This window comes from Branchiostoma lanceolatum, chromosome 2, assembly GCF_035083965.1.
Source record: "Branchiostoma lanceolatum isolate klBraLanc5 chromosome 2, klBraLanc5.hap2, whole genome shotgun sequence".
Taxonomy (NCBI): Eukaryota; Metazoa; Chordata; class Leptocardii; order Amphioxiformes; family Branchiostomatidae; genus Branchiostoma; species Branchiostoma lanceolatum.
In genome coordinates, this window is record NC_089723.1 from 35,663,826 (window position 1) to 35,689,346 (window position 25,521).

The 25,521-nt window shown below is 39.4% G+C and overlaps 2 protein-coding genes across 5 annotated transcripts; one reads left to right on the forward strand and one right to left on the reverse strand.

Annotated features, from left to right (window-relative positions):
- Positions 1–86: 86 nt before the first annotated feature.
- LOC136428855 (vesicular glutamate transporter 1-like) lies at positions 87–3,339 on the forward strand. Its single transcript, XM_066418654.1, has 3 exons — positions 87–264; positions 716–843; positions 1,623–3,339. Exons 1-3 carry the CDS (start codon positions 102–104, stop codon positions 1,881–1,883), a joined length of 552 nt encoding a protein of 183 aa, XP_066274751.1. The 5' UTR covers positions 87–101; the 3' UTR covers positions 1,884–3,339.
- Positions 3,340–4,790: 1,451 nt separating this feature from the next.
- On the reverse strand, positions 4,791–25,465 carry LOC136428856 (stathmin-3-like). Of its 4 annotated transcripts, none has more exons than XM_066418655.1 (8): positions 25,358–25,465; positions 19,911–20,010; positions 12,981–13,076; positions 11,460–11,629; positions 9,958–10,089; positions 8,559–8,618; positions 7,518–7,580; positions 4,791–6,793 (listed from the first exon to the last, which is right to left on the reverse strand). In XM_066418655.1, the coding sequence occupies exons 2-7, from the start codon at positions 19,930–19,932 to the stop codon at positions 7,518–7,520; spliced, it is 543 nt and encodes a 180-aa protein (XP_066274752.1). In that variant the 5' UTR covers positions 19,933–20,010; positions 25,358–25,465; the 3' UTR covers positions 4,791–6,793. The 4 variants fall into 4 exon arrangements, with proteins under 4 accessions (XP_066274752.1, XP_066274753.1, XP_066274755.1 ...); XM_066418656.1 differs by having other exon boundaries at positions 7,487–7,580; XM_066418658.1 differs by lacking the exon at positions 12,981–13,076.
- Between the last annotated feature and the right edge of the window lie 56 nt (positions 25,466–25,521).

The following is a 25,521-nucleotide window of genomic DNA, read 5'->3' on the forward strand; positions in this document are numbered from 1 at the left end:
ATACAATACATCTAGGCCTTCTCGAGTTATACTCTTCATCCACTCGCACACACACACATACATGCATACACACAAGCAAAATCATATTCTTGGCGAAGGCAATGATTTTTTCTACAGTACTTACGTGTTATCGTTACCCTCCCTCAGGTCTTGCCACCACCGGCAGCTTCCTGCTGTCCACGGCGTTGGAAGGAGACTCGCTGGAGAAGGTCGTGCCCTTCCTCACCACCGGGTTCGGGGCACTGGCTTTCCCGCTTGCAGCAGGTGAACTATTTCTCCCTATCATACTTTGTTCTTCATTTGCTCTGAGTAAGAGTAAAATCTATGGTATCTTTCATTGTACACAGAATATCTCAGAGCTGTTTATTGAAAGCTAAAGAGCACAAATCTTCAGTGTTTCTAGCACCTGGAAAATGCATATCTTCATGCTCAATCACTAATGTAGCAGGGACGAAAATTGAACAGTTTACAGAGACAAAATACGAGAAAAGAGTTTATTTTCAATGACCCTAGTCGGACTCAGTACTCAACAGAAGAATACAAAATCCTCAACGATTATCATTGTCAATAGGAGAACAAAGCATATAATTTCATTCACGGTGTTTTGTCACTCTCTTTGACGTGCATATGAGGCAGGATACGGGTCACAAACATGCAATGCTGTTGATTTCAACGTTCACTTTTATCAAACCACTAAATGTATTTTGTGTTGTAGGGTACAACGTGAACGCGCTGGACATCGCAGGAGTCCACGCCAGTAAGCTGATGGGCGTTTCCGGCGGCTTGTCAACCATCATGGGCATCATCACGCCCATCTGTGTAGGAGGAGGCACTCTACATCAGGTACGTCACAAACTGATGTCATCGCTTCTACACTCTCCGCAATGTGATGGTATACGTTTATGCTTGATTGAATACGTGTACAACAAAGTTTTCTAAGGTTGTGTACCTAAGACAACTACATGTTGAATTGTTTTACCAACCTGATGACTATTTTAGGGTTGAACAAATGCTGGTTTTATCAAAAGCAAACGCATTCCCGCATTGTACTTATACTTATAACTGTATGCAAGTACATGTACCACCTAATCAGGGCTAAGATACTGGAACAACATGCCTAGAACACACCGATGTATAGAGTGGATAGGGTTTATTCAACGTAAGTCATTTAAATCAAATTAAAACCCCGTTCTTCAAATTCCCACGGTAGTTTGTAGCCTGGATGCAAGACCCCCAATCTCCCTATTACCTATCACACGATAGATATCATAGAGTCTGCAGAGATAGATGGATAGAGATAGATATTATAGGTCTGGCATCCAGGCTAGGTGGTTCGCAGCTTGTCTACACCTGCAGCGATCTTTCGACTGCATCAGACAGAGAAACTGTCAGTGGATTCGCACCCAGGACCATAGCACCCTAACAGTTACTCCAACACGACACCGTCTTCCAAGGACAGTTGAATCGAAGAAATGTCTCATTAGAAGTAGATGACTTTACGGGTTGTGTTCAGACAACAGAAAACATGTTTGGTTTTACCTCAACTCTTCCAGGATGAAGAATGAGTGAATGAGTTGAAACTGAACAAGTTGAAACTGATCCATCCTGTGTCTTCCTCACAGAATGCCGAAGAGTGGAAGCTCATCTGGACTATATCCGCTGGCCTCCTGTTCAGCAGTGCCACCATCTTCCTCTGCTGCGGCTCCGGCTCGCCGGAGGACTGGTCCGGCGCAGGAGCGGCCCCTAGCGAGCCGTCGAGTTCTGCAGCTTCGACATCGGGAGATTCTGAACCGCCTGATTCTGACGAGAAGCCAGCAGAAGACAAGCCTGCCGAAGATAAACCGGCAGAAGAGAAACCAGCAGAGGATAAGCCAGCAGAGTAGAAACCGTCAAACTAGAATCTGCTTTAGAGAAAGCAACTCAAATTGATAAGTTAAAAGTATGTCAATATATCACACACCAGTTTCTGCCCACTAGAAAAAAAAATCAATTATTTTTACAGGCCCCTACGTGTAGGAAGCTTGCAGCATTACAATGAACTGCGTTGCCTCTGCGCTTTCGAATATTGATCTGCAAGCATAGGGAATCTTACTTTAATTTCTGGAAAATAACCCAACACACGTCTTTGCTGTATGATATGCTTTTGCTATCTAATCCTCGGACGCTTTCTCAGAATTTCATTACGTTAATTGTATGACCTCAGTATACTTGGATCGGTGCTACTATTGTAATATGAGGAACTAACCCAACATAGTGGTGAGCAATGTAGTTTTTAACTACTGCATTGTTAACTAGGAGCGTAGTTATGTCTTTCCTATGGGCGACTAGCATGGTTTATCGTGGTGTATTGTAATCTGTATAATACTCGTATTATACGATTTTATTTATTTGGGAATAATAACAATGTAATTCAATGACAATGCGGACGTCATCAAACAATGGCTTGAAGCATTAGCAGGTTTCAAAGACAGTACTACAATACGCACATGCACTTTATCTGAAAGTGGACACAACCGAGTATTAAGACCACTACTATTGTATTGTTCCCCATACAACAATGAAGGCACTACACAAGACTAAAAATTCACTATAAAAAGGACACTTACCTCCTAAACTTCAAATGAATTACGAAACTTTTTCAGTACTCCAGTAATAAATAACAAGTTGCGGAGGCACCCAACTGGGACAAAACACCCCGGGTGCACTTCAATGTTCTCGTAATGGCGTGTAACTTGGCATTTAGTTTAGAGGCTAGGTTGTATATTTTGTCACCGAGCGACTTTGCCTCATTTATTGCTAACACAAAATGACTTCTGTTTATCGCTTTTCTTTAAGCTAGTCATAAAAAAAGACAACCTTTCGCTTCAAATTGGGACAATTGGTGAATATGTGAGACTCAAATGTGTGGCACACTATACAGTATTCTTCTGGCGTCAAACATACTTCAGCGTTTTGACATGTACGAGTAATTTCTTTCATGCATGGACTCTTTTATTACATTTCCTAGTCGGGACTTGTTTTATGTGGGGATATAATGACAGGTAGTCATAAGATTAGTTCCCATAGTAATCAATGAAATTACATTATCGGTGTACGTGGTGATTTTGACAGTGAACAAATAGCATAGCAAGAAAGGTCGTAGGATAACTGTAAGAATCCTTAAGGGTCATAGCTTTGAAATACCGTCTGTGCTGGTTAATTTTGTTACATCGCATTGCAAGGAGAATAACACCGCACACACAGCACAGGCGGCACTCTATAGTTGACATTCTCTTGATTTGTAGTACTGTTATCCCACAGTGGAGGCAATAAAGGTACGAGACCCTCGTTTGTACAACACTCACGTTTGTGGCGTGTTCTTTTGGATGCTGGCAAGGTCAGCCAACGCAATTTTGGTCTAGTTTATATGCGCTGTGTGGAGAACCGGTAGGTACCGGGTGACGCATGGGTGTAATAAACTATCTCTGTGCGCGCAGCGTCCTTTGAAGTACCTCACGGATTCAGTCTTAAGGAACGTAATAGAAGAAAAGACGTAAATCACGTCTTCTGGAGGTTGCAATATTCATGGAGGTCGATGCGTCTGGAGGCTAGCTTTGTTTTAGCACACGGGGTGGGATATCGCCGAAAATCTCTAAAAGGGTACATGTATCGCAGCAATTAGTGTCATAATTGGCTGTTATCGTATCATCTTGGCGACATTCATGTGTATGTGTAAATCAATATTTACGGCGGTCATATAATAAGTCAAGGTCTGCTATTATATTTCATGCACACAGAATGGTAATCCGAGCCCCGCGGTCGGTATAACTGCCGTCCGCGTTTCCGATGGCACGCCTAGAGTGATGTCAGACTATGACACATAATACCGGGGATGAGGGGCCAACATGGCATGGATTGTACTGGGATGGTTGCGCTGGAGAAAACATAGGTCGGCTTGCACTGTGATTCAGCTCCAAATTGGAATAGGGTGTAACATCTTATTTTACCCTAACACCGATGCATTTCTAACCACACCGTCTCTACTTCATGTACCCCTTTTTGGTGAGCCCTTCATTTATCTACATTCAGGCTGCGAAAAAGACACTATGCATGCACGTACATTTCGGTCTATTTATTAATGGTTCATGCACTATCATGTCAAGGGCAACGGTCACATTTATAGGTCAAGCGTAACTCGACCCTTTATTCTCATCACCCTGGTCTTCACAGGTGCTACCTTCCCCATAAATCTTTCTACACGTGTTAGATCATAGACTTTCAAACTATCCATATTGTAATAGGCAACACTCTGACCTCGTCGCTGGGCATGCAATAGTGAAATTCATGCCGCTGGCAATGCCGCACTGCTTGCAGTTTTTTCAGTATGACACAAACAATTCATAGAAACAGTCTTTTGGGGAATTTAATAGGGACTGCATTCGTACTCATGGAGAGGACAAGCATGGTTGGGAAAAAATGTATTGAAAATTTACCAATGCGTTACCAAAATACACACATGTATTGTTGGTGGGCGTTTTGTCACGAACTTTCACTCGCTTCTTGGATCGATTTGTATCAAAAGCAAATAAAGCCAAACTGAAACGCCCACACAATCGTACAATGTGAACACACATGCAGCTAAAATCCCAAGAAACAGAATTTAAGGGACTCTTGTCAATTGCCACTCCTGGGGTACCAAAATATGAAGTAGCAACGAGCCCAGTGGGAAATAAACCATCTCCCAAAATCACTTAGATTTATGTTTACTGCAGGATACAGCCGTGACAACAGAAGGACAGGACACAACCAGGAAGTGTTGTACCAGTTAGTTTATTGAGTAACTGCCAACATCTACCATATATCTGCTATTGCACTTGCCACTTGAAATCCTACTTGCCCTTTAGAGTTACGTAGTTGGTTCCTTCACATTTACGGACACATGGCTGGACTTGCACATATCAGCTACATCAGAGAAATGTCCACTGAAAGCAATCTACCTTGCTTTTAATTTAGCTGATAGAGAAAAACATTGATCTTCTTTTCCCATGTACTCTTTCATAACTAGAAACTTTCTCAAGTATGGAACACCTTTCTATTAAAAGCAAAACCAATGTTCGTCTTCTTGGCTTTTGCAAAAGGGACTGCTTTTGTTGTACAAATGAATGCAGTAAGAGTTTAACTGTTATCTAGCACATGTGGGTACATGCTATGAAACATTGCTCCAAATAGGTCAATTTTGTTGGATTGATACTTGCACTAGTCACCGACTATTTTCATGCGTCAACCTCCTTCGGCCAAAACTAGAGATTGTCTACAGCTTCCAGAATAAAAGACATACACAACTTTTAGCTTTGTCCTCTTTTCTTGAACCCATCCTCATATATATAAAACAAGTTTTAAATGAGCGTGAACATCGCTGTGATGAAGCCTTACACTGCACAACCACTCCTGGCATCCAAGCAGTTTCCCAGCACATCTTCTACTACATATGACATTTTATTAGCAAGGGAAGCATACAGATTCTAGCTGACAAGTGCTTCACTACATCACTATCATTGCTACAGAGCTGAAACTATTCTTAACTTAACAAATGTCTTAACATGGGATTAACGAATGTTAACAAAGAAGTGCGAACACGTAACAAGGCGTACAAATGCAGGGAACAATACATGGAGTTTTACTCTTGTCCGTCTGTGGGTTGGAAATATTGAAATTTGCATATGGTTGCTATACATGAATTTGTTTCATTAAGTGTTGGTCCATTTACATGGTATTGTACTTCATCTATCTTGTAAGTAGACAGTTCCAAGGAAAATGGCAGAAACGTAGGGATGGGACTAAATGTGAAATGGAGAATCTAACAGAAAAAAAGGGATGTCTAATTTCAAGCACCCTTAATTTGACACTACAATAAAACAAAATAAAAAATACAACTTTCCATCTTTTTTCATGTCTTGACTGTTGAACGAGGCATGAAAAAATCTATCAGCTGTATTTGGAGATAATTTTTGATAACAACATTCTATGTACTGGTAACTGGATGTCATTTTACCAACTATTTCAAGAAAACTTGCAATTTCTACAATAATCTATTTTGTACAGAAAGACACACAGCTCTTGTATATATCTGAATAATGTGTAAATCTTTGGAAGAAAGTATTTAAGGCGGAAGACGAATACCTTACACCCAGAGAACATTTTTATCCTTGCATCCAATCAAATTATCCCAGTTACAGAGGATCACCAACCATAACAGTGCATGACCCTCACAACTGCAACCTATAACCAGGAATCTGACAATGTCCTTTACCAAAATCATGAAGGAAAGTTCACCAGATTGGTAAGTATGTCCTTTGACTTAAGTGTTACAAAGGTTAAATCAGCTCTTCTGGGTTGCAGGGTACACAAAAAACAGTGTCACTTTTTTTTTTAAATCTATCACAGCATTTGGAATTTACCTTGCGTTTCAAAAAGCCCAGCACCAAGTTGAAGCTACAAACATGCACAATCATTATAGCATTTCTCCGTATCATTTGTGGCATTTTCTCTTTGGATATCCCAGTCCATGTTCAAGATTTACGTACTTTTGTTATAGCATTTTTTTGTACATCACTTTGCACATGCAGCACTTTTATAGACCAGTTCAACTACAGCACTATAGGATTTGTGAATCTGGCAAACTTTAGATTCGTATCTTGAAAGGGGCTTGTACCAGCCGGGTGCCAGCAAAATTCCTTTTTTCCTCATCCCCACTGCCTCAGCCAGATGTAGCAAACTCCTTTTTGTTCCTGCGAACCTCCTCTGCATGCTTTTCCTGCAATAGCAAAACGTAAAAAAAAAATGTGGGGTTAAAATCGGTACCTTCGTTGTTTGATAGTAATTTACTTCTGTCATCTGCTTACATCAGTAACCTTACTCCAAGAATAGTGACCAGTTTAAGAGTCTGTCTTGATCATTAAAACTATTTGAATCCCAACTGATCGGGATTGAAGAGTTAGTATGAGCAATGTTAGTAAATGTTCAAAGTCTTCAACTAGTCTCACTATACATTTTGTCTTCTGCAAAACCCCTTCAGTTACCAAGTTAAGGACTGAATATACGTCATCATCATCAGGCTACAATAGAGTTTTCATTCCCAACAATTTCACAAAATTGTTTTACATGCTCACTCTTTCCAGTTATTGTAGTTTCTGTCTTTTTTTCTTTCTACTGTGGTATTATCAAGATCTATGCTAATGATAAAGATTTAATCTTACATATCCAACATTTATACCGAATGCTACTGGTAATTCATAGAATGGCCTGAAACTGTTACTATGGAGTGGGGTCACTATCAAGGTAAGAGTTCAAACTTCTTGTATCAATTGAGAAGTAAATTTCGGAAAAGGTGGGTCTACTGATAGATGAAGACTTCTTGGGGGAAATTCACTTGGGTTTTATATATGTTCAAACAAGAAAATACAGGAAGAAATGAAATGCAAAGGAGAGAACATGGGGTTGAACGTGCCAATTGGAATGGTGAAGTTATGTTCCCATACTTAAGCCTTTGGAGAATTGGTCATTATCATCTTGTTCTGGCGCACAACTTCAGCGTGCTGATCCTGAGGGAACAAAATTATGGAAATCAAAATTCAAGCAAATAATTTTATACAGAAACAAAACCGGAAAATTAATAACAAGCAACATTTAAAATAAAAAATCTCATCTGGTTATGAATGCAAACCGTCTTGGCCTGCATTTGTTTCCTAAGCACTGGATACTTCACATACCCTTTTGAGAAACATCCTCAAGAGATCTGTGTATATCACACCTACAAAAATCTAATTTATCATGGATTGATCGTAAGAAGTCTCACCGAACAAATTAAAACATGCAGATAGAAATTCCCTTCCAAGAATTGGCCATAATGATTTCATAATCTGGCATATAGAACCCAAGTACCCCCTTGTGTATATTTGTCTTGGATGACTAACTGTAATGGGCTATTTTTCACTTACCTGGTATCATCAGTGCATAACTCTTCTTCACAGACTCGGACATTAACGAAACAGTTACCATTCTCCAGGGATACATTGTATATCTTCATGTTTATAATTATTTTTCAGGAAGAACCTGACACAACTGAAGCTATGAGGCAGTATGTACAGTGACCTAGCAGTACAAGAGCCTTCACCTGCCTCTTTTGATTTTAATAAAATGTGGCTAAAATCTTGCCCAGCATATTAGTTTTTATAATTCATGTCATGATGTATATAACAGCTAAGAAGTGCACTGTGAACATATTTCTGAACAACAGCCACCTGGTCCAAGGTTATTAACATTTAAGCCACGGAAAAATTGTATGATTGGAATCTGTCTATTTCGAAACAAACTTTTACCTTGCGAAGGTCTCAATCCAATCATATAGCTTATTGGACCTAAGCGTTGCTTCACCCTGCAGGTTTGTTATTAGAAGGCGACCTATTTGCAATCTTGATTTTTTAAATTTCAAGTTGAAGATCTTGTTTGCCATAATGTGTTGAAAAATGTTCTTTCATACAAACATGGCTGAATGGTCGACCTCTCAGTTTGTAACTTACCATCTCCTTGAGACGCTCGATCTTGGCCTGCCTCTGAGCTTGTTGGTTCTGCTCATAGAGCTGGAGGAATACATGGGATGGGGAAATGTAATCGGTCAAAATGTACTGCAATAAACTTCAACTATATAAAGTGTATGCATCACCCCATGACTATAGGTGCTAGTTGGTGCAATATCACATAGAGCTGTGCAGAAGTCTTTCAAATCAAAGTTAGTTTGGCAGTAACAATTTGAAGGCATTGAAAAGTCTTAACATCTGTATGTGGTTTTTTAGAGAGACATGATACATTCAAATACTTTTTTGTCATCTATAGTAATCACTAACTTACACTCTTGGTACATGGATATATTACAGCTCATCTAACCCCAAAACGAATTACTACACACTGAAATGTTCATATACAAGGTTTCACCAACAAGAACCAAACAATTATATAAGTTTGATCGGAAAAAAAAAGAGCAAAATACTTTGTTTTATCATCAAAATATTCTAAGGTGAAAAGTATGTCATCTTTTACCTTATGTACACAACCATGAGTTTCTTTATGGTCCATGACATTGTACATGAACATGTCTGGATTTTCATGTATGCACTTTTCAGTTTCCCATTTTAATACCAAGTTAAAGCCCACATGAGGACATCAGCCATAAATTTGAATTATGTCTGCCATACTGGGATGGATGAATGATCCCATGAAATTGCTTTAGTGAAGGATGAGCAGTAGTGCAGAAAGCTGAAAATGTGTGAATCAACTGGCCCTAACTGATGAAACATGATTGCAGCACACAAGCCAATTCATCACTGTCAAATTGGCTGTACCCTATTCCAATCAAGAAACGGAAAGAAAGTAATAAAAGCGTGATGCTGAATCACCACCTGCATACAATCTCTATTGTATTCATAATACAATTAGTGATGCACAATTTTGGTGTGCATTTTGAAATGAATGATACTTAACTTGTGCTGTTAAAGGCAAAAGCTGTACAGGTTGAAAAAAAAACGAATATACAGGAATTTACTGTAAATGCCTTGAAGTTAGAGAGGATTTAATTTGCGGTGTAAAAATGGCATGTTCACAGTTGAAACAACGGTAGGCAGGCAGAAGACAGAACTTGCATTTTTGCAGTGATTTTAAGTTTGCGGTGAAGTTCAGGGGACCCCGGGTTAGAAACAAAACCTAACACTACGCCACTGCGGTGTTCGATGGGCAGAGAACTACCTTAAATTGTGCTGTTGAGGGTAAAAGCTGTATTTACTGTATCTAAGTGTTTAGTCTGCAGAAATTCCTTTTTTCATTAATAATTTAAAGCAATCCAAATGGTAACATGTGTAGCATCTAGGTAGATCTACATGTACATATGGCAAGAACTGACTGGGTAGAATAGTGCAAGATGCAAACCTCCTGCTTCTTCTTGAGTTCCTCTTGCGCCTTCTTGGCAAAGGCTGCTTCAACCTCCGCTGCCTTGCTCAGAACCTCTGTCTGATGCTCACGCTCCTTGGCCAACTTTTTGAGTGTTTCTGCCTCCATGGACTGTATGACAAGAGAATCCAGTCATTCTTTGAAAGTTGTAAGGTACCATTACCTAGAATTGTTACATATTGGACTTTCCTTTGCTCTGTAAATGAAAATGTAGTCCCAAAAGTGCATGCTATTTTTTCATTAAAAGGCACCTATTCGAAAATTTGAAGTTTTCTAGTTTTCCCGTAAATGATATCAAATCATCATGATAGACTAACAATCATGGACACCCTTCTAAAAAAGCATTATTGCTATTTTGGGAAAAAATGTAGTCGAGCACAACCTGCTCTTTGTAAAAAAAGATTGGCTGATTATTATTCTTGATGATAATAACGTTTACAGGATCATTCACCTGTGCCGATATTTTTGACAAATTATATATTGCCTCTACAACATTTACTTGAAGTCCATTGTTTATTTTCATTCTCTCCAACCTGGTATTTCTAACATGACATGTCCCAGATGCATAGATCAGAAATTCACCTACTAACACATATGCAAGATTAAATACATTTTGGAAATGGTATCTTCTGGTGAAATGTACAATTCACTCCTAAATGAATTTCATATGCAGACGGCGTCCGAAATGTCATCCCTCAAACCATCAAGTGAGAAGATTGAGGATTTTATGACATGACCTCTGACATCTATTGACCTTTAGCTGGCTTGTGATGTGACGGCTAACCCTGGACTCGACCAGAATACAATATAAACGACCTGTATATTAATGGCTGTGCACAAGTCTGCTCGATAATATGCAGCAATCCAGAAATCAATGATGCAGCCTTCTCTGACAGATTGGCTATCTCTGCCTTAGTAGCAAATTAAAGGAATGGAACAGCCTCTTTTGGCCATAATATGGGAAGCCACAATTAGGAAAGCCTATTTCATAGATTATGATAAGTTTGTAATGTACCAAAACTGTTTTGAAATCTCTCTTGGAAATGTGTGACACCAGATGGGAAGATACGTTTACATGAAATAATGACAGTAAAGATTGCCTATAAAGATTAAATGGAGATGTGAAACTATGGCCCAGGGTTCTAGCTAGCTCAAAGTTTTTCCATCCTCCCATTTCATATTGACAGAAAGATCCTAAGAGTCTTCTTTGTTCTGCCACTTTGTACAAACTTGTATCAATTTATTAAAATTTTGACATTTTTACATCTTAACTCATGGATTTTCGTTGAAGAGGTTCATCAGTCACGTATAATCACAGTTACAAGAATATTCTTCGAACAGTGACTTGATAAAAGGTAGCGAAATGGATTTTGTCTTTCAAGGTTGACGTCTAAAAATCTTTTCATCATATGCAACAAAATTCTGTCAAATGATAGAATGACGGGTGCTGGCCTAAGAACCCTGCTATGGTCTCCTCGTACCTTTCGTCTCTCTTCCGCCTTCTCGAGTTTCTCCTGGATGGTCTTGGCATCCAAACAGGTTGGGCTCCTGGGCGGAGACGATAGTTTGACTTCGCTGGGATCTTTTGAAGGTGGCTTGATGACCACTTCGAATGCCTTGCCACTTTTGTCCAGTTGCTTCACCTGCATATCTGCTCAAACAGGAATATATTGCTTAACAACATTTGCTTTACATGCAACCTACCTTTCTAAGGAACATAAAATCATACAAAATTTCAACAACATTGTAGCTAAATACATTAAAAGCTACTTTTCAAAGGAAAATAAAATCATAGTACCAATTTCAACAACTTTGTAGCTAAATACATCCAATCTCCTTTTCTAAGGAACATAATCATAAAAATTTCAACGACATTGTAGCCTTACATACAAGCTACTTTTCTAAGGAACATAAAATCATACAAATTTCAACATATTGTAGCTAAACACATACAACTTACAAGCTACTTTTCTAAGGAAGATGAAATCATACAAATTTAAAGATATACTTATAAGATCTCTACCTCAAATTAACATTTTTTTTACATGTATGCACCCATCTTTTTTATAAGCATGAAATGTGCAAGTGCAAGGGTTGTCAAAAGCTTGCATTAGAATTTACAACGTAGATAGAACTGAGCAATATCAATGTAGCAACCCGAAAGAAAACTGTGCATGTCACGCCATGCCTTCTCATTTACTGGACTTTCCACTGCCTCAAATTGTATAGAAACTGGGTGAGTGAACAATGGTATCTTTGCTAATGGTTATCTTTTGGTTTAGATAAGAGAAAAAGATCCATGATCTGATAACCACTCTACTAATGAATACCTCCCTCATTCCCTACACGTTCCCACTATGTAAATGAAAGTAAGTGTCCTGAGTAAGACTAAGAGTCTGAGAGTTCTTTTAAATTGAAGCAGTAATCAGATTTTCTTGTTGGGCTGTCACATACATCTGCTGCTAGGCGTCTGCTGACCGAGATAAATTTGCATCTACCAGAGCAACCATATGTAGATAATTGCTTGACATAATCTCATTTAGGGCTTTACCAAGTAACAGCATATTCATATACATGCAGGTGAGAGACAAGTCCCATCTACTTCCATACAGATTGAAGAGACTGTTCTTCCTATAAACTTTCAACCAAGCTACAATTGTCTTTAATCCTTGTGCTTGTGAAATTGATGCAAACTGTGCCATAAACATTATGAAATAAAGTATGGCTGTTGTGCTATCTAAAATAAAATCTGAATCTTGAAGTGATAGAATGATGCTGTCTACATGCAAAATAATGTATGGTAAGGTGTGCAATGGGTAGTACCAAATGGGGTTGTCAGACAAGCAGCTATAGGTACAATGAAATGTAACTCAGATTCTAAGGCTGCTTTGCATGTCTGTGAAAAGCAAGGCTCAACAAGCTCTAGTACACAAGACATCACAATCATGCAGCAAACACATCTAACATGCGCCACATCACACAGGATAAGGTGACTTACTGACCGCCATATTTTATGACCTCATCTTTGACTTTATCGTTGTGCATACAGGAACAGAGTAGCGATATAAGGGATAGCTCTGTGAATTTCTCTTTGAGAGCTTGGATGGAAAGAGAAAGAGACAAAAAGACATGAATATTTGAGTGTTACAGATGTACAGTGTAGTTTCTAGCTAGTAGAAGTATATGTAATGTACATGTTATCAACAGCAATGTTGAAATGAATGATGAGGACATCTTGGTACAGCTTATCTGAAAAGGGGACAGAAATGACAATTCAAATGTAATGTTAAGACTCAATGACTTTGATTAGCAGCAAGGATCTTACAAAAAAAAGCAATGGGTTAGTTCCTTAGATCTACATCTACCATACCAGTACAATTAACCACTGCAAAGCTGAATCATGCAGTTTTTCTAAGCATAGTGTTCAACTATTGCGGACACTGCTGTTTTCAATGCTATGAAATATTGACCGCAATGATTGAATGAATTTCAAAATGAACTAAATATTGGAATGGTGGAATACTTTGAAGCTGATCATTTCATGACATTCATTGCATTAATATGGAGCTGTAAGAAAGCATTAACAAGAAGGGTGCAAGTGTACAAATACACATGCATGTTCTTGTCAATTGTGCAATTCTACACACATGCATATAGTTCTGAATTTAAGATTTTTTCCTTCCCTTAAAACATGTGATATGACAAGAAGCTGACATATTTCTTTGAGATTTATTCTTTAGTGTGAATTATTGTACATGAACATATGTTTGGGTATGTTTCCCCAGGGACCAATTCTAGTATTTTTTTTTCTGTATAACTTATAAGGCAAGCACAAGTCAATGTAAGCCACAGATCAAGGAATACCATGAGGACTGCACAATCTTTTTGACAAATTTGTATGTATAGTCATAGAAGTATGTCAGGTTAAATCTTACACCTGTCAGGCTATGGAATTGTTTTGATTGAGCTGGAGGTTTCGACTGATAAATAAAAAAAAGGTGAAATCTCTTAGTCTTACTAGCTCAACTAACATCCATTTCATCAATCAATTTTCATGAAAAAAAAGGAAGAATTGCTATGTCTGAAATGTACATTAAAATCAGTCATAGAGCAATAGACAGTCTTCAGCATTTCCATACATGTACCGGAAATTGTAATCAACTTGTCAACATCTGACAAAGCTCCTCCTCGAGAAGAGCTCATGATTTGTTACTTCTTTACCTGCAATAGGACTTTCCATGGTTCCAACAAGTCTGTTCTCTAAAAGCAATCATTCCCCGGAGACGGTTTACAGACTATCGGCAGGGCAGATAGTGCCGGTTGCTAGGGTTACAGTCATAATTCTATGCCATCCTGATGGTGGGATGCAGGTTTGGCTAGTCCTGTGGGTCTAGCCGGGGCAGGAAGGCTGGGATTTACAAGGGTCGTGCCGTACTGATACCGATGAGTCTAGACAGCGAATGGGCATGTCTGCCTGTAATGTCTTAATATTGCATTGGGTGGGGCTCTTGTCAGTATGCATCATGTGCTATGCATTCATTGATCTCTATTCTAACATAATGATTGGTAGAAGATGGAGAGAATAGTAAGCGTGGTCTTTCTAGAACCTATAATTAAGTCCTAAATGATGTTTTATTGTCCGGTTTCTACAGCGCAGCGCACTAATGAGCTTAACTACATTTCGTGCATGTATGAGACGTATAACGGGATTAAAAGATTTGAAATAGGTGCAGGAGGCCACACAAAGCTAAGTATAATGTCTTCTCATCTGTTTTTCTGCAAAAAAAGGAAACAAATTGGGACATTTATCCCTTGTATCTTTGAAAAGCTCACAAAATCCTGCATTTAAGAAATAGAAAAGACTGCCTTCATCAAAGAGGCAACAAAAATACATAGCATAGTACTGTAAATCAAGTGTAGAAATTTGTGCGATTGCATTTTCTAGAACTGCCTTTGGATAGGGTTTTGTATGCATGTACATGCATTCTTAATTTTTCAATGGCTTCCCCATGGGTCGAATCTAGTTGTGACTTTACAAGTTTTCTTTTTTCTGTTTGCATATTTCATCAAGGCACTACCCGGATTGGACGGCGCATTGAATGAGCCATGGCTCTAATTACACATGTAATGTGGTATCTGGTTTGCAGGGTAAGCTACTGGCAACATGAAAAATCAATAAACACAATAAACACAAAATGTAGGTCACGCTTTACAGTAAAGAAAATGAACCAAATGGATGCACCTGTCGACACCGATCCTTGGGGATTGGGTGTAATATCTTCCTTTTAGCTGAATGTTGTAAATCAACTTCAATTAACCATACAGGACTGTAAATTGTAATCATATAAATGCACATGTCTAAGATGGTCACCTAAGCAATATAGTAAAATACTCCCTGCAAGTCTCAATGATATTTCTAGAAGCCTAGCAACATTCGATACATCACAAAAAATGCTAGTGTTGCAAAAAAATTCTTGAAACTTGAGTAGTTAAGTTACACGTTTCTTAAATGTCCGACTTATGTCCAGTCCCTCCTCCCATGTACTTTACTTTATGATAATTGCCCTCTGTACCCACAAATACACTTTTTGTAGTTTCCTAAATCTGTCACCTTCAGTCAAAGTATCGAGTTTTAACAATCTACATACATATTTAGGTAGCTTTCGAAAGTAAAAGAAGAAGGATGTGGTATGCTTACACATTTGATGAACAGATCCCCGTAATGAATTGATTGCTCGGAGGTGGGGCAATGCTTTTATCTATTCCTCAACATGATGATGCTTTTAGTAATTACATTTTGTACATGTATCTTCCATTGCAATGGATTTTTCTTCACTTTGATAAGTGTCAGGATGAAACAAAGCAGTGAATGACCCTTAACTGAAAATGAATCCATATCCTGAAAATCATCATTGCATCCACAGGCTTTATTCATCTGCACCATTTTGGAACTCTAAATCTAATGCACCCGAATTGAACTAAAATTCCTTGTAACATTTCGCATCACACAAATTTTGTCTTGATATGACGTACAATTGTCTGCCTCACTTAAGATTTTAAAATCTAATTTTCCGCACAGAAATCCACCCTGGACCATGGTCCTGTAGGGACAATTAGTTCTAATTTGGCTGCAAGGAAGATGCTGGGGAGATTGGTTGCATCCTGGGGGATCCTCTTTTGACCCTTCCAATTGAACCATCTCCAGCTGAATCTGACATTCGGATGCCCAGTGGCGCAATCCTTCCAGCATTAGTATGCCGGGCCAGTACATCGTCAAACACCTCTGCGTCGTATCCCCATATGTTATGCCATAAGCTTCCACTGGAACGAATGCTCGAATGACCATTTGTTGCCTATCTGTATCAGACTCACTGTATGGCTTGCAGACTTATAAGCACATGATACATGAAGAGTTTTCAGATTTATTCTAAATATCAGCAAGCAAGCCTTTCTCCTGTGGTTTAAAAAAAACAAACTACATGTAATTATTAATGTTGGGTGAGACACATGCAAAGTACTGTATGTATCAAATATCAATAATGGCATGCATTTCAGGAAGATACATAATGTAACACAGAAAATGTACCATTGCAATTTGTACGTAAATGTTTGCATTCAAGGCATGCACTTTAATTCTATCTTTCCGCGGGCGACATGACTCATGAGACGTTAGATAAATTAGATGCCTGGCATCAACATGTTATATAGCAGGTACAATTTAATGACTTACTAGGATGGTGCTAAAACTGTAATATTGAGACACTAAAACTGTAATATTGAGACACTAATGGTCTTTTCAACGCTGTGATTCATGTTAAAGATGGAACGAAATCCCAAGTGTACCATCAGTAATTATTAACTCTGAATTTTTATGGCATCTGTACAAAAATTAGGGATTCGGGGTAGAATATGCTTTCATCTTGCATCAAAACCTTTTTAAAAGGCAAATTTGATTTCTTTCTGCTGCAGAAATGTTAAATCAAAGTTCTTTTTATATCAGCCTAGAACAAGTCATCAGTATGATGATATATTGGAGAGATCTGAAGAATTAAAAGACTGATTGTAGCTGCAGGGTGTTCAGACCACTGCAGTAGCAGAACACAGTGGACTACTACAAGACATCATCAGCAAGATGACAGAATGAAAAGTTTGATTTGGGGGCGCCAAAATTCTGAGGGGTTTGGAGGACAAAAAGTGTGTTCAATGGTATTCCATGGCATCAAAAAGGTTACAAACTTCATTCCAGATTGCCATCTGGGACTATATTATTCATGTGAAGCCTTGAACTTAACAGATGCACACATTGTGCATCATGATGCATCAAATTGATCAATTTTTTTTTTCGTGATGGATGAATTCTTGGTCCGGTTAAGTCTAAAAATAGTGGAGAACACATGCAGGTATTCTTTTTACCTGCAGTGATGTACATGTACCACATATAATGCAATGTAGTACATGCTTACATCATGCAATGATTTGTCTTAAGCTTCCTGCGAATCTTAAAAAATAGCAAGGTTACATGACGGCAGAAAATAGCAGCAAAGTTTGGCAAGAAGAAATTTCCCAAGCTTGATGACTACATGTAGCTTGTCAAGATGGCTACAATGACCAGTGTTTAATGGTGCTATATTGACTAATGTAATGAACAGTGCTAGGCTTCTATGCATATCACTGCATTACAGCAACTTCCTTCTGCATGCTAAGAGCTTTTTGGAAGGAGCCAAAATCTTGTCATTGATTAACTGCCAGTTCGTATCTGAGTCCGAAACTACAATTATTCCCATGGTAATCTTGTCAGCTGGCCAAATGGAATTATTGAGTTGCAGGGCTCGAAATTCATTTTTGGAAATAGGTGCACTGGTGCACCCAACCAAAAAAATTAGGTGCACAGAAGGAATTTTGGGTGCACCTGACATAGTTGAATGTCAGCAAAACATATTTAAGTTTAACGCTCTTAAGAACTTCAATCTGTAATTCTATAGCTAATTTCAAATAAGTAACGCATCAAACAACTTACAACAAAGGTTACATGACTTTATCAGAAACTCAAATTTCAAGAACATTCTGTATACTTAATGTACAACAGTGCCTTTAACCTATAGCCTACAAAAATATCTAGGCGCACTGGTGCACCCAGTCAAAAATTAGCTGCACAGCTCCAATTTTGGGTGCACACAGGTGCACATGCACCCAGTATTTCGAGCCCTGAGTTGTAAGGATGGGCACAGCTCATTTTTCGGAGCAAAGAGGCATAGAAAATGGAAACGAGCAGAGACCTATGTTCCATTACACTTTCCTGGATTAAATTGACCATAGTGAAAAAAGCCCTGTCCAGACAAGATGGATCTGCAACATTACACATGCATGGACATGATTCAACCTGGCTTGCACCTTGCAATGTGAGCAGAGCATGTCTACTAGGTTGATACCACTGTATGAAGTTGCATATGGAATATACCTTTCTTGTGACATTTCATACAAGTTTCAAACCTGAGTTGGTTACAGATTTAGTCATGTTAAGTTCTTCGGTTGTTGAGTGTAGAATATGCCAAAGTCACACAAATGACAGGCATGTTGTGGTTTTTGCTGGAATGGTCACTTTTACTTTCGTATGTGGAATTTACATATGGTTTTCCTCTCTGGTATAATCAAATCTAAAGGATGCATTGATTTTGCAAATGAGCAGAATGCTATATTGTCATTATCGACATGCAAATCAACTTCTCGTGCATTGTATTTCTATACCTTTGGCCAAAAATAAAAGCTGTGCCGCCACATAAATAAGCAGTACATATGAATCAAGATCTTATCAAGTCCTTGCCAAATATCAATGCACCCACATCAAAGCCTCTTACCTCAAAAGAATAGAATCCGTGCAAAGGATTAATACATGCCAAAAGAATGAAAATCCAACTGCAAATGAGCTACCCTGGGTTAAAAGATGACTTGGCTGATACATGAATTTTATGACTCATTCCGGGCCCAGTGCGCCTGCATTTTAAAACGAGCGACAGTCGACGGCCCATGTGGCAAGGCCCCCTGAATTCTAAATCATCTTCCTTTCCATGATGTATGGAGTTAAATTGGGAAATAATCTATCAGTGGTAACTGTATGTCGGCCTGCCGAGACCGTGACATTGACAAAAGACACAATAACATGACAGACCTACCGATCATCATATTTTTCTACAATGGTCAAATTGTCACCACATTTGCATAATCTCTTTTCTCAGCTAAATACATTTCCTTGAATTCTTTATCCTTAAAACAACTTATGTACGTCCACATTGACATAGGATAATTGAATCCCACTGTGAATAGAAGGTATATGTTAATGGCACATTCCAAATATGGGGGTCAAGCAGACTGTGAGCTAAGCTGAAATGGGAAAGCATGTCATTACTGGTGTGTCTGAGAGCTTGATGGTGAGATAGACATGGGAATATGTCAGTGTCCAAGCTGTCCGCTGAAGGAATCTTATCCATGACTTAAGTTAAAGTAAGGTCAATGCACAACTTTCCACCAAAGAATAGAAGACACATAGCTTCTAACATTGAAAATCCCAAAAGCTTTCAGCGTGCTTATTGACAGACATGGGCGTGTCAAAACTACAGATATGATCTAGTCATACTAATCAAATTGTTTCCTCATTTGCACATCCCCTGAACCAACCTGCAAACATTCAAAATGCAGAACATGGAAAATCTAAGAGCTATCGTTGCCCAAAGAAACAGAGATGCCACATTAGAATTTCACCTACATCCTTGCCGCATGTCTTTAGTCCCGGGCAAATGAAATCACTTTTTCCTTTGACTTCACTGACCACTGAAATTGCCAAATGAACCGATACGACTACACAATTTTTCCAGCTAGAAAAAACAGCCTCTGAACCGTGAAAAATACATGCGAAATCTAACATAAAGTGGACCAACCTGTGGCGGAGACCGTCGACATGATGATGCTATGTTGTCTGTCCAGTGGCGAGAAGAAAATAAGGCACTGAGTCAGCTTACTTCTGGCAGGGCTGGGCACCTGAAATGAGAAGGAAGCATGGGCAGAATATTGATGTCTGGAAAATAAATGTTGTATGCTGCCTTCCCCGATAACGAACGTTCCCCTGCCGAGTCCTGATTGGCTGAGCCGGCGTCGTTGATGGAAGAGAGATTGGGGGACGCGGACCCGCGGGACGAACTACGTACGAAAATGGGGGAGGTCTTAAGGTTGACAAAATCTTGAAACAAATTGTTGGCGAAAATATAAGGGCATGTACCCTGCCAGGAGGGAGGAATTTATTCTATACAAATCTACTTTCTTTTCCATCAGGGCTCTATTTAGGTCTTTGGGAAAGCATGGTTTCAAAAGAACTCCCTTCCCTTGTGAAATGAAAGGACCAATCTAATAGTCGATGGTATACATCACCTGTGAGAGGGGCAACATGGGAAAGTTGTCTACATGGGGAAATATGATTATGAAACTGACTGGCAAATGAACTTTAATTGGAAACGTGATCGGCCAGTAATATACATTTTGTATTTCAAAACAGGTTGCAAATTGTTGACAAATACAAACCTACCATTAATCAAGACGGATACAGCAATGATTATTCTAGCTCATTGTAATTATCTAGAGCCATGACAAAAATCTTGGGTGGGTTTTCCCAGATTTTACCCATTGCAACCATCCAAAATAGTACCGGAACTTCTTGGAAAGCAGGAGGATACGAACATTACTCATCAGATTTATCACATCAAATTCTTTATTCAAATTGATGTTATAACACAGAAAACGTAGCTGTAGGCAACAAGCACAAACCTTTCAATTTTACGATCATAATGATATCATCTCGTATGCATGTTTCATGTTTTCTAATGATACTGAATTGGATAACAATATCAGTGATAAAATAGGTACATGAAGCTTTCCCAGTGATAGACAAGCATAAATATGTAATGCCTTCCTGTTCACACCGGCGACATCCAAATTGTTTTAGTCAGGAAAAGCTTATCAAATATTCTGTCTGTCTACTCCAGAGACAACAGCCCTTTTCTGGAGGGAATAGATGCTGGAGCCATGAAATCCTGTATCATACCATCCCTCAGGTAGTGACATTTATAGCGGCATTAATGGCACCATTTCTCAGCCATACCATGTTTGGGAGGTGGGCGGGTCTGCTGCGCTGTGATACGGCATAATTGTGCAGGCTGCACAGACTTAGGGCCTCTTTACACATACGACATTTTAGAGTCGTGCGATCATCGTCGTGGGCGACGTCGCCGGCGACGGTATTTTTTGGCCGTCTAAAGACGATCAAAACAATCGTACGACGGCAATAAACGGGAAATCCTCGAAATGTCGTGCGACCACCTCGGACCCAGTCGCACGACGTTCAGCGGGGGGGCCTGTGGCTGTGTTTTTCTCGTCTAAAGAAGAATCGTCGCCGGCGACGGAAGTAGGTGATATGCTAATAAGCCTACAGCGTGCTGTTTCCTGTCCGGGAAGGAAAGTTTCTATCGTTTTCTTTGTAAATATGCATGCAGTTAGCAATGGAAACATATTTTTCTCATCCGAAACCGGTTATTCCGGCGCGACGCCCTGCTACCAGTGGCTACTTCTCTAGTATGCCCCTATTCCTCGATCCCCGGGACATCCCCGGCGGCGGCCACGAACTCGGGTTAAATCCCGTCCGTCTCTGTACCAGCCTCAATCTCTTTCTTTGCTGAGCACCGTTCTCAACGTCTCATCTGCAGGGCAACAGTTGTTGCAAAGTCAGTAAAAGCTTCATCTTTTGACGAAAACACGCGGTTCCCCCGCCATTTTGAATTTGAGCGCAAGAGTTCACTTTGAGTAACATGCGCACATCAATGGAATTCTGCGCCGCGGGGGTCCCATGATATTTCCTGACCGTGTGTCTAAAGAAAACCGTCGCCTACGACGATGATCGTACGACCTTATAACATTGTAGGTCTAAAGTGCGCCTTAGCCATCTGTAACTCTAAGAATATTGATTTTAATTTGGCTGGGGAAAAGGTTTCATGTTTCTTAGTGAATAGTGATAAGGTACCATTACTTTATTGCTATATATTTGATGTTGTATAATTCAAATAAGGTACATTTGTAACTCCAATTATTGCTTATCTTGCTAGTCTCAACATTAATATTGTTCATTACGGTACCTTTACAAGTATATTTCACTTAGATTATGACAACTGCACAATAGTTTATTATGCAAATTCTAATGTCATCGCTGACATTATTGCACTTGTAAGTGATTCACATTCTTCGCTCAAAATATACCAACCTGCAATCTGAAACTTGTAGACAATTGAACTTGCAATTTGAAAATATGTTGAAATCTGCAATTTTGCTGGTGAAAAATAGCCAAGGTAGTGTATTATGACTTATCATTTTCAGCTTGTAAGTTGTATATACTGGTGTTGTCACCGATTTTGAAAAAAAAAAAAAAACATTGCTTGGCTCTTGCTACATGCATGCAAGTTGCATGATCTAGTATCAGGAGTAAATTAATATTCCATGGCCCTATCTGCATGCCAATGTCCAGACACTCACTGAAATGAAGTAAATTGTAATCCCAGTAATTGTAGGCGGATCACACAATGAATTTATTGACATAAAGGAAAAAGCCAGCCTGGAATTGGCATTCAAGTGGATTGTCTCCTTCCTTTGTTAGCTTTATTGGGGAGAAGACATCTGTGTTTCATGTCACGAACTCAATAAGAAGCTTGATTGCCTATCGGCTTTCCATTTATCTGGTATCTAGAAAGGTTGACCACTGAGAGTAGTTCAGCCTCTAATGATGGTTCCCTGGGCTAATTGGGTAGATTATAACATGCCCATGTATAGGTTAATCAGTTTGGCTATATCATCCTTACTTGGATGCAAGACAACCATAATGACAATACATGTATTCAAAAATTCTCACTCTACCATTGATAAACAGAGCGCATTATAAGACCATTAAGCAATAGTACCCTTATCCATTCAATATTTCCTTGCACCATCATCCTATTCCAGATTGTATGTGTTCATATATAGAAACATATTTGTATTTGTTTGGCATTATATCTCACTTTTGTTTACCAGTTTGGGGGGTACGCTTTAGACGGCACAAGTGAACATAAAAACTTAAAAAGTGAAACAAAAAGAAATACACAATTCACTGCATTCAACCCTCGTAAAAACTGGAAACAATGGACAGTAGCTAGGCTCAATATTAAGTGACAAGAATGTTGAAAATTATGAGTTTTTGATGCTTAAAGTATGTGAAAATGTATTTCTTGATTACAGTTCTTCACATATGGAGTTTCCTTATAGCTGTAGAGCAGTATATCATCGAAATAGATGACTATTGGGCCCCATAAAAGAAATATTATGATGGTTACTACTACAGCCAGAGGAGAATAATGTATCAGGGTTGTGTCCACAAGTGGTTTAGTTTAATTCAAACTGGCAGAACATAAATATTTGTCAAGTAAACAGGGTCTCTAGTCTGGGTTAACAAATATGTGCACAAAAGAAAGGCACATGGACAAAGGAGGCAAAAACTGGAGCACTTTCTAAGGCGCAGTTTACATTACGTTTTTCGCGTCAGCGGCGAAATTTCCCGCTGTCGGGAGGCCGCTGTCGCGACGTCTCTAGACACACCGCCCGGAAATCTGACAGACACCTGCGGTGCTTGCATTTCGCCATCTTGTAGAAAGTATCGGGCGTAAGCATAACAAAAGCAAGAAACGAAATTGTATGATTGTACAACGGTAGACGGCGTCTCCCTGCCCGTATTAAACTACAATGCAAAGCCTTGTTTATGTGTAGATATTCCATGCTCATCACTCGTAAATGTGGGGAGGGGGGCACAAGTACGATAAATATATCCGCGGGGAAATGAATGCACGGCACAAAAGTCGCCGCGGATCCCGCGAATCTCTCTCTCCATATATACACCGGGAATCTAAGTAGACTTACAGTATGCTAATCAACGCGTGCTTTATGCTAATCGCCGAAACCCTGACTCCCGCTGACGCGAGCCCGACGTATTCTCTTTAGACGGAGTTTGAAGTTGACGGGGACTCCCGCTGTGCTGACGGGCGACGGCTTCGAAGCTGACGGGAGAAAATTTGTTGACAGCGGGACTACGTCGACGGGAATTGTCTTTACACGGGGTTCCCGCTGTCGCCAGTGGCGCTGACGCCAGTGGCGCTGACGGCAAAAGTATAATGTAAAGAGAGCCTAATTTGTTCGACCACTGAATCGGCTTGTCAAGTTGGTTCATCAGAAAACAATGTTTTTGTTACACTTTGCTGCACACACTGAAAGACGTTCATGACAGCGCACACCATCTGCTCCAAGTTATCAACAAGGTACAAAAACAAGTCAGGCACAAAAGAAGAAAAACCTTCATTAGAGTTTCATTTAATTACTAGGATACATAGACGAGAAAGGTTGGTCTTGGTGGACGTATGTTCAAATTATTATGTTCCATAAGTTCATGAATAAAAATGCACACAAAAAATGTTTTCAGGATAAAGGGGAAGGCAGGGGGGTAAAAAAAAAACACACATAAATACTGATGTGAAAAGTTAGTGTCTTCTTTTAGGAGGTTCTCAAAACAAATATGGTTCCCTTGCCTTGTCCATTTTCGACTATGAATAGTCAAAATCCCCACAAGAAATACAATGGGGAGGGTCAAGCAAATACCAGGGGAATAAAATATCGTGGGAATGGGAGTAGCATTAGAATCTGACCAGTGTCATATGGCACATCATTTGAATAAACATTTTGCTCGTCATTTGCAAGTCAATGGCACACGTCAAGTTTGCCTGTTTGCTGTAATCTTTTCAGAGGTTTTGATTTGCTGCCTTCTGAAGTTAGCTACAAAGTTCAGAATTATGTAGATGTTGATGGTATGTTGATCTTAGAACCCAGGGGCTGACCAGGGCATTGTGTCTGACATACGATATCTTTGTATTTTCCAAGAAATTTGCACGTGCGCTCGCTCCCTGGCTCAAATATCTTTCAACTGGAGCAAAACATACACTTCAGGTACTTGAAAAGCACCTTCTTTAACTATAGTAATCTAAAAGAGCCACATTGTACGCAGTTTTGACACAGATTTGAGCCGACCCGCCCGAGGGGCGCGCCAATAAACCAACCGTTGGAGAGAAGATGGCTCGTTTTATCCAGCTAGATAGAGATACCAATTTTGCCATGGAAATCTCAAGAATTATCATCCTAGACATCGCGACAGGCAAAAAGTCTGCTCAAACTATGTTCACTATTCTATCATACTCATATACTGACGAAATATTTCGGACAATTGAGGTAAATTCCGCTACAAAACAACAAAGGCTGAACTCTGCCTCACCTTCAGCTATGCGCGGACGCCTCCCGAATGCGTAAAATCGGAGAAATCGTCTGTACAAAAAGCGCGGGAATGGCCTAAAGGCGTAGCATCACCTGATCGATATACACCCTGTGATTGGTCTACTCATACACAAGAGGTAAATAAGGTCTCTCATTGGTCAACTA

Excerpts from the sequence above, each read along its gene's own strand:
- LOC136428855 (XM_066418654.1), top strand. The coding sequence starts at position 102 with ATGATTTTTTCTACAGTACTTACGTGTTATCGTTACCCTCCCTCAGGT. Across the intron at positions 265-715 it reads GGCTTTCCCGCTTGCAGCAG|GGTACAACGTGAACGCGCTG; the intron begins GTGAACTATTTC and ends TTTGTGTTGTAG. Across the intron at positions 844-1,622 it reads GAGGAGGCACTCTACATCAG|AATGCCGAAGAGTGGAAGCT; the intron begins GTACGTCACAAA and ends TCTTCCTCACAG.
- LOC136428856 (XM_066418655.1), bottom strand. The coding sequence starts at position 19,932 with ATGTCGACGGTCTCCGCCACAG. Across the intron at positions 10,090-11,459 it reads AGGCGGAAGAGAGACGAAAG|TCCATGGAGGCAGAAACACT; the intron begins GTACGAGGAGAC and ends CTTGTCATACAG. Across the intron at positions 8,619-9,957 it reads AACTCAAGAAGAAGCAGGAG|CTCTATGAGCAGAACCAACA; the intron begins GTTTGCATCTTG and ends GTATTCCTCCAG.